The 13,439-nt window shown below is 37.4% G+C and overlaps 1 protein-coding gene across 1 annotated transcript; it reads left to right on the top strand.

The window, feature by feature from the left end:
- The first annotated feature begins 5,265 nt into the window (after nt 1-5,265).
- On the top strand, nt 5,266-10,184 carry LOC120332262 (uncharacterized). Its single transcript, XM_078118985.1, has 5 exons — nt 5,266-5,488; nt 5,700-5,758; nt 7,788-7,838; nt 8,221-8,498; nt 9,439-10,184. The coding sequence occupies exons 1-5, from the start codon at nt 5,346-5,348 to the stop codon at nt 9,634-9,636; spliced, it is 729 nt and encodes a 242-aa protein (XP_077975111.1). The 5' UTR covers nt 5,266-5,345; the 3' UTR covers nt 9,637-10,184.
- The last annotated feature ends 3,255 nt before the right edge of the window (nt 10,185-13,439 follow it).

Below are 13,439 nucleotides of genomic sequence, written 5' to 3'. Positions count from 1 at the left end.
TTTGCCTTTGCTTCATCTAGTAGGCCTACGTGCGACTGTAAGAGATTTTCATAATCGCTTTGCATTTCATTTTCTTCATTTGCCTCTGCTTTATTCAGTACGTGCGGCTCTGTGAGAGGTTTTCATATTCGCTTTGCATTTCATTTTCTTCATTTGCCTTTGCTTCATCTAGTAGGCCTACGTGCGACTGTAAGAGATTTTCATAATCGCTTTGCATTTCATTTTCTTCATTTGCCTCTGCTCCATCTAGTACGTGCGGCTGTAAGAGATTTTCATAATCACTTTGCATTTCATTTCCTCTATTTGCCTCTGCTTTATCTAGTACGTGCGGCTGTAAGAGATTTTCATATTCGCTTTGCATTTAATTTCCTCTATTTGCCTCTGCTTCATCTAGTACGTGCGGCTCTGTCAGAGATTTTCATATTCGCTTTGCATTTCATTTCCTCTATTTGCCTCTGCTTCATCTAGTACGTGCGGCTGTAAGAGATTTTCATAATCGCTTTGCATTTCATTTTCTTCATTTGCCTCTGCTCCATCTAGTACGTGCGGCTGTAAGAGATTTTCATAATCACTTTGCATTTCATTTCCTCTATTTGCCTCTGCTTCATCTAGTACGTGCGGCTCTGTCAGAGATTTTCATATTCGCTTTGCATTTCATTTCCTCTATTTGCCTCTGCTTCATCTAGTACGTGCGGCTGTAAGAGATTTTCATATTCGCTTTGCATTTCATTCCTCTATTTGCCTCTGCTTTATCTAGTACGTGCGGCTGTAAAAGATTTTCATAATCACTTTGCATTGCTTTTTCTTCATTTGCCTTTGCTTTATCTAGTACGTGCGGCTCTGTCAGAGATTTTCATATTCGCTTTGCATTTCATTTTCCTCTATTTGCCTCTGCTTCATCTAGTACGTGCGGCTCTGTAAGAGATTTTCATATTCGCTTTGCATTTCATTTTCCTCTATTTGCCTCAGCTTTATCTAGTACGTGCGGCTGTAAGAGATTTTCATAATCACTTTGCATTTCATTTTCTTTGTTTGCCGTTGCTTCATCTAGTACGTGCGGCTGTAAGAGATTTTCATATTCGCTTTGCATTTCATTTTCTTTGTTTGCCGTTGCTTCATCTAGTACGTGCGGCTGTAAGAGATTTTCATATTCGCTTTGCATTTCATTTCCTCTATTTGCCTCTGTTTTATCTAGTACGTGCGGCTGTAAGAGATTTTCATAATCACTTTGCATTTCGTTTCCTTCATTTGCCTCTGCTACAACTAGTGATGATTGAGAAACTAGAAAGTTTCATGAATATGCCACTCAACAGACACATCTTCCCGGCATTCAAACCTTAAAACTGTGTTCTTCAACCGGGAATACGGCCTACCCAAGTTTATATCGGACCATAAGTAGGGTACTCATCTGATAAACGGTATACGAAGGGTGAACAGCCTGAAGCATCAGGAATTCTAAACTTTGATATATATATCTATATATGATAATAAATTTAGAGACAACAATGCAAACGCGACGAACATGAAATATAAAATGTCATATACACGAAATAATGCAGGCACGTGTCCGGGTTGACGATTTTGGCTGTCATGCACGTCGCTTGAATAACGTTGAACATTATTCCCGTTGACGCCAGGGCCGCCAGTCAAATTTAGAACGTAAACTTGTGGACAGTAGCTCATTGGATTGCATGGTGATATTGCGGTATCTTCAGTTTTAGTTTTTTACAATCTATGCTTAAACTTCAATACTTATTTAGGCCTTAAATAAACACGGATATTTGTAAGGTATACAAAGTTCTTGAAAAATTGTAAAAGGTAAACCACGGTAAAAAGATTGAAGACCGTTATTAACCTGTATTATGTTGCAATTTATTCATTGGGTTCTTATTGGTTCAATTTTATTGCACATTGATTGGTTTATATTCAGCCAATAAAAACGTGTTATTTCAACAATGACTCTTAACTTCTTTCTATTACGTCACAGATGATCACTGTTCAGTTGATTAAATACGAAGGTATCGCGAACACCGCCTCTCAGAGCACATTGAGAGCAGAACACGCAGTGACCGCACAGAAAATGAAACGAAAATCAAATGGTCCGTGAGCTCAGACTTAGGGAACAGCGATATTTTAGCAAGCTAAATTGCATGCGCACATACGGCCGGCCCGGGAAACGGGTTGCAAAAAGATATGGTATCTCGTTATTATATAATGCTCTTTCATGTTGGTCAGCGTTTATACGCAGGCGCAGGTAATAATTGGCCAAGTTTACCCAGATGCCATTCGAGCTTGTTAGTCAACGTCCTGAAGTGGAGTTTCAAAAAAATATCAGCTGGCGAAAAAATTTAGCTTAAATTAAATCCAAATATTGAACAAATTACGTAGTTTTTGGGCATACTGACGGAGGAATAAGAGGTTCTGAAATAGGCGAATGGTGATTGAGAACCACTACTATAAATCAATATCATGTGGGATTGCGCGTTAGTTTATACCAGCGTTTCCCAACCTTTTTTGGTCGCGGACTATTTTCCGATCGATTTTCAAAATCGGAAATGCTACGCAATTACGCCTTCGTCAAAAAGGGCCGACTTCTTTAGTGTATAAATGCCCTTTTCTGTCGCAAAATATTCAATCCTTGACAACGACAAGAATTTAAAATGTTTTCCTATTTTAATTTAATTGTGTTCATGGTCACTCGCGGTTGCGTTGACTTATGACAAGATGAAAGCATTACTTCTTTAAATGCCACGGCAATCTGCCAACATAATAATGTGAGAATATATTACCCGGTTATATTTAGTTTTGATTTAAATTATTTGCGATCTTGCGAATTTGTTATCGCAGTTAGAAAAATCCTACTATCTGCTATAAATTTCTAGAAAGTACAACTTGATTTAGTACTTATTAAAAATATAATTAGTATATTAGTAAATGAAAATAAAAAATATTCATCGCCTTGCTTTAATATTAATTTAATTGTGATTATTTTACTCTGCGATTCGTATTTCTGTGAATTATATACCACAGCTGTAGAATGCAAATTTCAAAATCACTTTGCATACTATTTCGTTCATTTGTAAATTGACCTAATAGCCTGAAGTACGATACTCAGCAAATAGTAGTGATAATCCACTCAAAGACCGGTATAAAAAATTTAATTATTGGGATAACGGGGTAATTTAATAATTCATAGTATATATATATATATGAATTGATTCAAGACAAGAGAGCTATACTCAAATATATGGACACGTAGAGCCACATAATTTTGATGACGTCATAGCGGAAAAAAAAGTAATAGCCTTCTGGAGAAAAATTCTATTTTTAACCACTAAAAATTTCAAAGCAATGGGTCAAGTCATCAAAGAGAAAAGCGTTTTCTTCAAAACGTGTCAAAAAACAACAACAAGACTAAGGATAACATAACAACAAAATGATCACTGTGTCCACTACGCAGAAAACGAATTAAAGCTTAATATCCTTTCTTTTGTAGGGCATACTAATTTTAAATTTAGCATATATCGTGAAAGGGATCGCGTCACGTTAGAAAATATCCAGAGGGCTAATCACTTTGCATTTACTTCCTTCATTTGCCTCTGCTTTATCTAGTACGTGCGACTGTAAGAGATTTTCATATTCGCTTCGCATTTTATTTCCTTCATTTGCCTTTGCTTCATCTAGTACGTGCGTATGTGCGAGATTTTCATAATCACTTTTCATTACCTTCATTTTTCTCTGCCTTATCTTGTACAATGTTTCTTAATTAACCTTTGTTCGATCGAACCCTTAGGGTTCGGTAGGGTTCTTCCTGGAGATCGACGAACGTCCTCTAAAATAATTCTACGCCATGAAAGTCTTTCCATTGCCTAGTCTTTTACTCATGCAAAAATTACAATATTTCAATGCAGATATTCAAATTTCTACATCTGGCTTTATTACGTGCAGTTTCGCGCAGATACAAGTTTTTTTGGAACTGTCAATGACGGCTTTACTTTATATTCCAGTTCATCAAAAACTCGTATTGCCACAGATGTTGCACGCTTTTTGTGCTTCTGCGTGATAGCGTTTAAGTTGCTTTCTGCTTAGCTAAGATTGTTGTGGCAAACCTCATGATTTTGAGTTGAATATTTTCGTCAACGTTCAAATTCATAATCTATCAGTAAAATGTAGCTCGATTTAATGCACAAGTTGGAAATCAGAAAGTTTAGAAGTTATTGAATTATCCCTTGAGAAAGTTCTGATTGCGCCCTGGTTTTAACTGCTCAAAACATTGGGGTTCGACGATAGCTCACAGTGTGAAGTAGGGGTTCGGCAGTCTCGCAAAAGTTAAGAACCACTGTATGTGAGAGATTTTTATAATTGCTTTGCATTTCATTTCCTTCATTTGCATCTGCTTCATCTAGTACCTGCGACCGTAAGAGATTTTCATATTCACTTTGCATTTATTTCCTTTATTTGCCTTTGCTTCATCTAGTACCTGCGACCGTAAGAGATTTTCATAATCGCTTTGCATTTATTTCCTTTATTTGCCTTTGCTTTATCTAGTACGTGTGGCTGTAAGAGATTTTCATAATCACTTTGCATTTCATTTTCTTCATTTGCCTCTGCTTCATCTAGTACGTGCGGCTGTAAAAGATTTTCATAATCTCTTTGCATTTCATTTCCTTTATTTGCCTCTGCTTCATCTAGTACCTGCGACCGTAAGAGATTTTCATAATCGCTTTGCATTTATTTCATTTATTTGCCTCTGCTTCATCTAGTACCTGCGGCTGTAGAAGATTTCTATAATCGCTTTGCATTTTTTTCCCTTCATTTGCTTATGCTTCATCTAGTACGTACGCTGTAAGAGATTTTCATATTCGCTTTGCATTTCATTTGCCTTTGCTTTATCTAGTGATGATTCAGAAAATAGAAAAATCACATGAATATGCCACTGAGCAAATACATCCTGCATTCAAACCTTAAAATCAACAGTTCATGTTCCTAGAAGAAAGATCTGGGAAACTGAATTTGAAAATTCAAAAACTATGAAATAACATAAAACTCAATAATGCGAGAACCGACTTTCGCGGGAATGTAGTTTTGCGAGAACGGACTTTCGCGGAAATGCAGTTTTGCAAGAACGGACTTTCGGGGGAATGTAGTTTTGCGAGAACGAACTTTTGTGAGAATGCAGTGTGTAGCAGTTGATCTCTTGCCACTCACTCAATAATGAGTTTCGTTCGCTCTGTGTCATTGTTAAATTTACTTTTTCTAGGAAATAATTATAAAATGTCAACAAATGAGGTCAATTCAGAGCAAGGCATTTTAACACGGCGGTTATGAACCTAAAATAACTTTCAATGAATATTTTAACAGATATTTACTTTATATATAAGCATTTAGTTGTGTCATCAAACATTTTTAGAAGAAAAGATGGAATTCGTCAAAATTGTTTTCTTCATCTCTCTCATCTGTGGCTTGTCCGCGAAGCTAAAATTGCCCGGTAAGATTTGTTTTGGATATAATTTATTGATAGAGTTTGAAATACTGATTAATTTTCTAGCAATCCTTCCAACCCTAGCTTTTTGTACTAGAAATGTTATAATAAAAGACATTTCTGGATGATTTCAAAACTCATCACACTCAGCTATCAATCAGCCAACTCGTTTAGATTTTGCTCTTTCATTATTTAAATCACGTTTTATATTTGACAGCTGGAACCTGCGTTTCCAAGATCGTGAATGGGAAACTTGTCCAAGTTGGAGATTGCCAGGTAAAATTGAGTTGGTATTTTTATCTGGTGTTTTCACATTTCGAGTCTAAACAAGGCTTTGGACTTTAATATTTTGGAGCGCGGATTCTGCCCACCTAGAGTGTCCGGATAGGCTATTACCAAACCCTCCGGGCGACCATGGTTGCTCTCAAAAGACGCGCATTATCAGCGCAAAATGTTTTTCTTTTTGTGTTGTGTTGCAAACAGTATGAAACAGGAATTCGCTTCACTGCTCCATACCGCCACCTAGCGAATAAAACCAACTGTACTACAAGATATTGGCGTTACAGTCATTGATGAATCAATTTATTAAAACCTAAGTTATATATTGGGCATGGGGTTCGAACCTGAGATGTTTAAAATGCGATGCCAATTTAGCCGGTTTTACGCTCTAACTACTAGGCCAGTGGTTCTTAAAGCATGGGTCGCGACCCAAACATGGGTCGCGGAAGGTTTAAAAATGGGTCGCGACAAGGTCGTCAATGCAAGGGCAATCTAAGAGGAGACGGACGAATTTTCAGATTTCCCAATGTTTCAATTTAGCTTCTAAACTCTGGTATTTAAAAATAATGGAATATAAAATTTCATTCACGGAAAGAACTGTCTTGAGCTCATTGTTACATCACAATTCTGATATGCCAGTCACGTGTATTATTTTTATGGTATCGGTAACCATGCAACGTTGTGTTGACCGCGTGGAATGTCGTCTTAGTGGATTAAAATAACCAAAAATGGGTGTCTTTTTGGTATTGTAAATTGTAATAGACGACGCAATGAAAAAGCTCGCTTCTCGACATTACATTATTCAATATCTAGAGAAAATGTGACTTCATCTCGAGGCACCATTTACCGCGAACGAAGCGGTGTGTGCACATTTGATGAGTAAAAAGTTGTATATTGCGAGAGATACCGAAGGCCAGCTAGGATGTCGTGTTTGCGACGGACAGCGGACGCCTTTTCTGCTACAATTCGCGACAAGGCACTTGTGCGAGCGAGGATATTTGGCACTGACGGTTATCAAAACTAAGCTCGCAATCACCTCGATACCCGTGACAACTTGCGTATTGCGTTATGTAAAATAGAGCTGTGTATTGAAGATATAATGAAAAGGAAATTTCAGTTTCATCAATCTCACTGAGTCAATGGACTGTTTCTAATAAATAGTTGTCTGTATTTGAGTCAAACTGTACTAACATTAAAAACACATTTTGCGTTATTTAGGATTGGGTCGCGAGTATTCATAAAACTCAGATTTGGGTCGCGCTCGAAAAAGTTTAAGAACCACTGTACTAGGCCATCGGTTACTGCAATAAACAAGTCCGCTTCATATTTAATAAAAGATATTTTTGACGACGTTCTGTATTATAATGGGCAAAGTTGCTAAGTTATATAAAGTAACTAACAGTTGAGGTTACGTGAAACTAACTACCTTTTCTTGCCCCATGCCTTTGCGCAAGTGGATCCGTATGCGTATATCGCAAGGATGCTGTAGCAAGAGTGAAAATGACTATTTCATTTAGTTCAAGAGTCTTGCTGCACACTAACATTAGCATTTTACAACTGTGGCAAGAAACGCAATAGCATTCACATAAATAATGGTATCAAATGTTGGGTCTGTTTTCGATAGAGAGATTAAATAAAATTTGGACACTGTCACTTGTCTGAAGAAGTCTGACCCCGATCAGACGAAACGTTACAGAAATACATTTGTGTTAGTGTGCAGCAAGACTCTTGAACTAAGTAAAATTATATAAAGTGTGTACCGTATTTTACGAACCATGAAGCGCACTTAAAATCCTTTTTTTCTAAAAATTCGATCGTGCACCTTATACGCGGGTACCTAATGCCTAATGTATGGATCGGGTAGTGCCTAATTGGCTACACTAAAAATTAGTACTGGTACCCGTTGCACATCATATGCAGGGAAAACGCAGTCTAAACAATTGGGGTGGTGCGCATTATAACCTGGTGCGCCTTATGGACCACAACTAACCTTACACACGACTAAAATATAGCAATTTTCTTACAGATATCGTCAGATTGATCAAGAAAAGTCGCGATGAGAAGAAAAAAGCTGAAAGTAATTTATATATTTGTTTGATATATTGACTAAATAATCTGCCACATCCGTAGAAAGGTTAAGAGCAGATTTTCACAGCGCTTAGATTTGAATCTAGATTTAATTTACCAAGATTTCAAGTATCGAACCCTTAGTCGTCTCTGGAGATTAACCCCGCCACTAGTCGGTCACGACTCCTTCCACCACCATACATCTAAACTGCTATCTGAAATAGATTTGTTTATTAGTTCTTCTTATCGGCTTCCCTCTCCTGGAATTAATAGAATACAGTATTTCAAAATAAAATCTTATTGAACCAACAAAGCAAATTTTTTCCCAGGCTCGTTGAAGTCATTTCTGAAGGCTTTTTCATTTTTGAACAAAAATTATTCAATGTTTTTAGTTAAATGCGACGTCAAATACGATTCGAAATGCTTCCGAATAGTTGTGTATGGCACAATGAACGTCACCTTCAACGATTCTGAATCTATTTGCAAATCAATGAACATCGGGAAACCCGCGAATATTTACAACCTCACTCACTACCAGATGTTGCTCACTCATGTACGTCCACTGATACCTGCTTTTTGGGCATGGATGCACATCTGGACTGGGATGAAGTATAAGATCAGTTGTATAAGTCACACATCTAAGCAGCGTTTTATCCGTTTACGTCACCAGGTCGAAGATTTCCTAGTATTTCTTCCAGTACTTTCTAGGGATGGGCCGAGATTCGGATCCGGACTCGGATTCGAGTCGGGGTCATTTTTACCGAGTCCTAAGTCCATTTTGTTTTTATCAATTGATGCCTTTGTTATGTATTTTTAGCTTTATAAATCTATGAAATATAAAACGACGACGAATATCCCGATAAAATGAAGCAAAGTAAAAGCTATTTTTAGGAATGTTGACGCCGCCCAAACTGAAATATCTACCCCCAAATTCCCTAATTAATCATATATATATAGTGTATCCTCATTGGTGTACGTATTTATGGAGAAGTACCGTATAAGTTGGTGCAGTGTGTTTGAGTTTTCGGTCTACGTAAAAATGAAACATTAGTAAGTAAGTAACGAGTGACATCTCTCTACTAATTGCGGATCCGATATAGTAAGACTACAGCTAAAACTTACTGCAATTACGGGCACGAGTCGTAGTCGAAATCTTGTGTTTTTTTATTGACACAAGAGCATTCCGACGTATTGTGGGTTCAGACGGTCACGTAACGACGGCATTAGAACATCATCTGTGCTGAATCGCCGCTAAAGATTAACGAAAGCCGGTGGACCTTGAAGCAAGTTCACAGCCAAGACAAACATTGTACAGAATTCGGCTTTGGTATTGCGGCCGAAGAAGAAAAATATACTTCTAAAATAGTTCATTAGCTACCTACGGCGCTTAGGCAAGAAAATACCGAGTTAGCAGTTAGCACAGTCGAAAACGTGTTTTTCGTAGTTTTCCATGTGACGTCATGAATTCGGAGGATTCGATTCGAGTCCATGACCTATTACTCGGATTCGTCGAATCCCTGTAATACCGGACTCGTCCCATTCCTAGACTACTTTCTGGTTTACACCCTATTTCAACAACAGATTTTGAGCTGTTTATTTAATTGTTACAGAACAATCAGCTTTTGCTGTCAAGTGGAGAAAATACCACACTCGTAACAGAAATGTGGTATGATGGTTATCCTAGATACCTTGCATCGTGGACAAATGTTGGTGTTCTTGTCTCTAAAGATTCAGAGGAAAAAAAATATCAGGGAATGTACAATGAACCACCAACCTTTACAAACTACGGTGTCTTCTGTGAAATATAAAACTAGCTCAAAACCTGAGTAAACTTAGATGACGGATTGATTGATATAAAAAGACAAAACACTTTAATAACTTTACTGTAATGTGCATAGATAAACGTTATCAGTTTTATCAAAAAATTTTGTTTGCTTTTCCTATGGCCGTTGATTATCGCCGAGTTATTTTTGGCTCGTGTTGGATTATGCATAAACTATAACAAGTCATAGATGATCCAAACTTAAATTACTCTTTTTTGCAATGTCTGTCTCCCTGGCATTAAAACATGATTTTATTTAAGAGAGAAGACTAAATTACGTGTTTATGAAAGTTAAATTTTTATATTTGTTATTTTTTTATTTGTGAGGTTTATTGATCAGTGATATTGGCCTGTGATTAGAATTAGACAAAATTAAAGGTCACACAAGTATGTTTCGATCGATAAGTAAAACTCGCTTCTACTTTTTATTACTTATATTATTCCGTTACTCGTATGTAACCAACCCATGCCTTGAATTGTTAGGCTTTTGTCTGTTGAAACCTTTTAAAAAACAAATATATTACGTATCTATCTCATTACATGTGATTTATGCAAAGAAGGTAAAATTGTGTAGCCTTTTCAGGGGTGTGTCTAGGGAGGGGCATTCGCTGAACTTCAATTCTCTCTCGTTACAATTTCACATTGTAACCACGTGAGAGGATAACACTAGCACGAGTTAGATAGAGTGGAGAGTCCCCCATCTGTCTGCAGTCTGTTCGTTGGTAAATTATTTAGCAAAGCCAAACGGTACTCACCGACAATGACAGTGGTATCGTAAATATAATTCCTGATAATTTTAATCAGATATTCCGACCTTGGGTGTCGCACCTCGATAACCAGCTTTGGTTCCCCGTCGCTTCGTCACCCAGTAAACTGTGTGATTATTTCCTTTTTTAATATTGTATATAATTGTTTTTTACTGTTCTGAAAGACAGTGACCAGTGACTGTAAGGCTATGACTGTAAGCTCGCGTAGATAAGACTGAAAAAATTTGTTGTTAGAATTTGGTTTCTTTGGAAGTTCGAAGCTGAAGTATAAATTTACATCACCATGCAGTTCGAGTCGAGAACTGTTTCAAGTATGATAAAAAAAAATTGCCCATTGATTGATTATCTGTGCAGGAATGTATATGTAGCAATGGCTCTTTCACGGCGTTTGATGGCCAAATACGTTTTCCACATTTTATCAAAGGGCAAATGGAAGAAAACTGTGACTTTGAACTCGGATAGGAAACTATTAACCAGAGTTGTGGTTTTGGGCAAAATTTACAGTTGAACTCCCGATTAAGAGCTAGACAGCCCAAAATCTTGAAAGAAGTCAAAGTCGTGTCTTTTGTTCCGAACAAAGCCAGATACAAGAAGCCGCTCATATACAACATTATCTTAAATAATATCCCTACAGACTTACTAGGCTTTCGAAGTTATCCAAGGTATTTAAGCAAGCCCGTACACGTCCGGTTTTCTTAAATCGTTCAACAATAGAGCAAAACGGTGTTGCAAAAAGCATAAGAATTTATGTTCCACTGCGAATGCAGTAAAATTCAGATTTGTATTTGGCACGGCGGTGTGGCTCATCGTGCTAAGCGTTAGAAATACGCTCGCCGCCGCACCTCTGATTACTCTGCGTGGGTTCGCAGGTTCGAATCCCATGCAAGGATGGTTATGTGCAAGGGATTGCTGGACTCCTCGCCGCCGTAGGGTAGTTTACGTAACCGCTGGTCAGTTACGGCTTCCTCCACCATCAAGTGCATGCCCCCAAAATTAGCTAACTAATCCCATGCTCGATATGGAATGGTAACCGGACGAGAGGCCGTGGTTCGCCATATGGTTAAGCCGTCTTATCGGCTTTCCTTTCCTCCGGGATAAATATGTGAATTCTATCTTATTCTATTATAAAACTCCGACCACCTATGATGCGCGAGAGAAAATACTTTTTATACCGCCATCTAGCGGGAAAAAAGTAACTGCAGTATATTGGCGTTACAGTCATCGCTAAATCAATTTAATAAAACCTAAGTTATATGTTCAGCATGGGGCTTGAACCTGAGATATTCAACGTGCAATGCCAACTTAGCAGGATTAAATGCCTGAAATAGTAGGCCATCGGTCACTGCAATAAACAAGTCCGTCTCATATTTGATGAAAGATATTTTTCGACGTTTTTTTATTATGATGACAAAGTTACTTGAAGTACAATGAAGATATAGTATGTACCGTATTTTACAAATCATAAGACACACATACAAAACTTTTTTTTCTGAAATATTCGATCGTACGCTTTATAAGCGGGCACCCAATGGATCAGGTACTACCTAATGCTTTATCGCATGCACTCGAAATCATAACGGTACCCGTTCCGTCTTATATGAAACCCGATCTAAGCAATTGACAGTGCGCTTTATAGCTAGGTGCGCTTTATAGCTAGGTGCGCTTCATGATCTGCGAAATAAGGTACGTTAAAATATCACGGACATTGATTTAAAAGTCTTACCCTTCACATGACTAAAATATTAATTTTCTTACAGAAATCGCCAGACTGATCAAAAAGAGTTTTGATGAGAAGAAAAAGGCTGAAAGTAATTTCTACGTTAGTGATTTGATAATTAGACTATGGAATCTGCCACAACCGTAAATATGTTAAGAGCTGATTTACACAGCACTTAGGATTGAATATAGATTAAGTTTACTAAAGAGTTCAAGTATCGGATCCTCGGTCGCTGGGTGATTAACCCAACCACTAGTCGGTTACGACCCCGTCCACTAACCATGCATCTAATCAGGTGGAGTAATCGCGGCGATGAATATGTATTTTTAATTTACTGCTAAACTTTATATGTATATTCATTGTATGAAATGAAGTTGTACTCTACAGGATTTTATATCAGTTATTGAGATTTTTCCAACGGCGATATCGAGTTGGCGAGATTGCAAATATACGTATTAAAATTAAATGCATCAGGCAGTTTATCTCGTACTTTTAGGCCACAGATCGCCGTGGACCGAATAGTAATGTTTTTATTTTGACTTAAAAAGAAGCAACCGCGAGTTACGTTGGACACATAAAATTAATATATAAAGATATTTTAGAATCTCGTAGTTGTCATGAATTACCTTGACTATTATCGTAATATCATGGTACCAATGATAGAAAGAGTCCTTGGCTACCTTTTTATATGGTCATTTGTACTAAGTGTACAATTTTAATAAACTGACTGTGTCACAAGTTGCTATTATTTTTATTGATAGCTATAAACTATCAATTACTTTGTGTACGTATACTGTTGGTTTGTGGCTTTATTCTGATATTACTATTGAAGCTTATTCCCTATTTTACTGGGTTTAAATGAACTTAAACAAAAATATGTTATTTTTGATTTTAGAATGTATTCGGAATTCCAGATTCGAAAACATTATTTTAGAATGTATTCGGAATAGTTTAGTATTCGGAAATGGCCATTCCTGCAGCATTTCCAGGGGTGTGGCTAGGGCTATGGGGGCAACCGCCTCTATGGTTAGGTCTATGGGGCATCATTATGAGAAACTCGTTCTGGGCAGCAAAAAAGTTTGCTGTCTATAGCACACGCCTGTCTACAGCCCGACTGAAGATGATATATGCTCAGGTATTGCTACTCATATCAAATGACATTGTCATACCAGTGACAGCAAACGGATTCCTTCAGAAAGTCGAAAGTTTAATAGGTTTTTCCGAATTGACATGTCGACCTAATATTCATTCATACCTTCTGTTGCAGTAGCCAAAGTCCAAGTAAATTCAACTTAATTCCAAAAT

Source organism: Styela clava, chromosome 13 (genome assembly GCF_964204865.1).
Source record: "Styela clava chromosome 13, kaStyClav1.hap1.2, whole genome shotgun sequence".
Taxonomy (NCBI): Eukaryota; Metazoa; Chordata; class Ascidiacea; order Stolidobranchia; family Styelidae; genus Styela; species Styela clava.
Note: the sequence above shows the minus strand (reverse complement) of the source record. Positions and strands in the feature narration are given on the sequence as shown.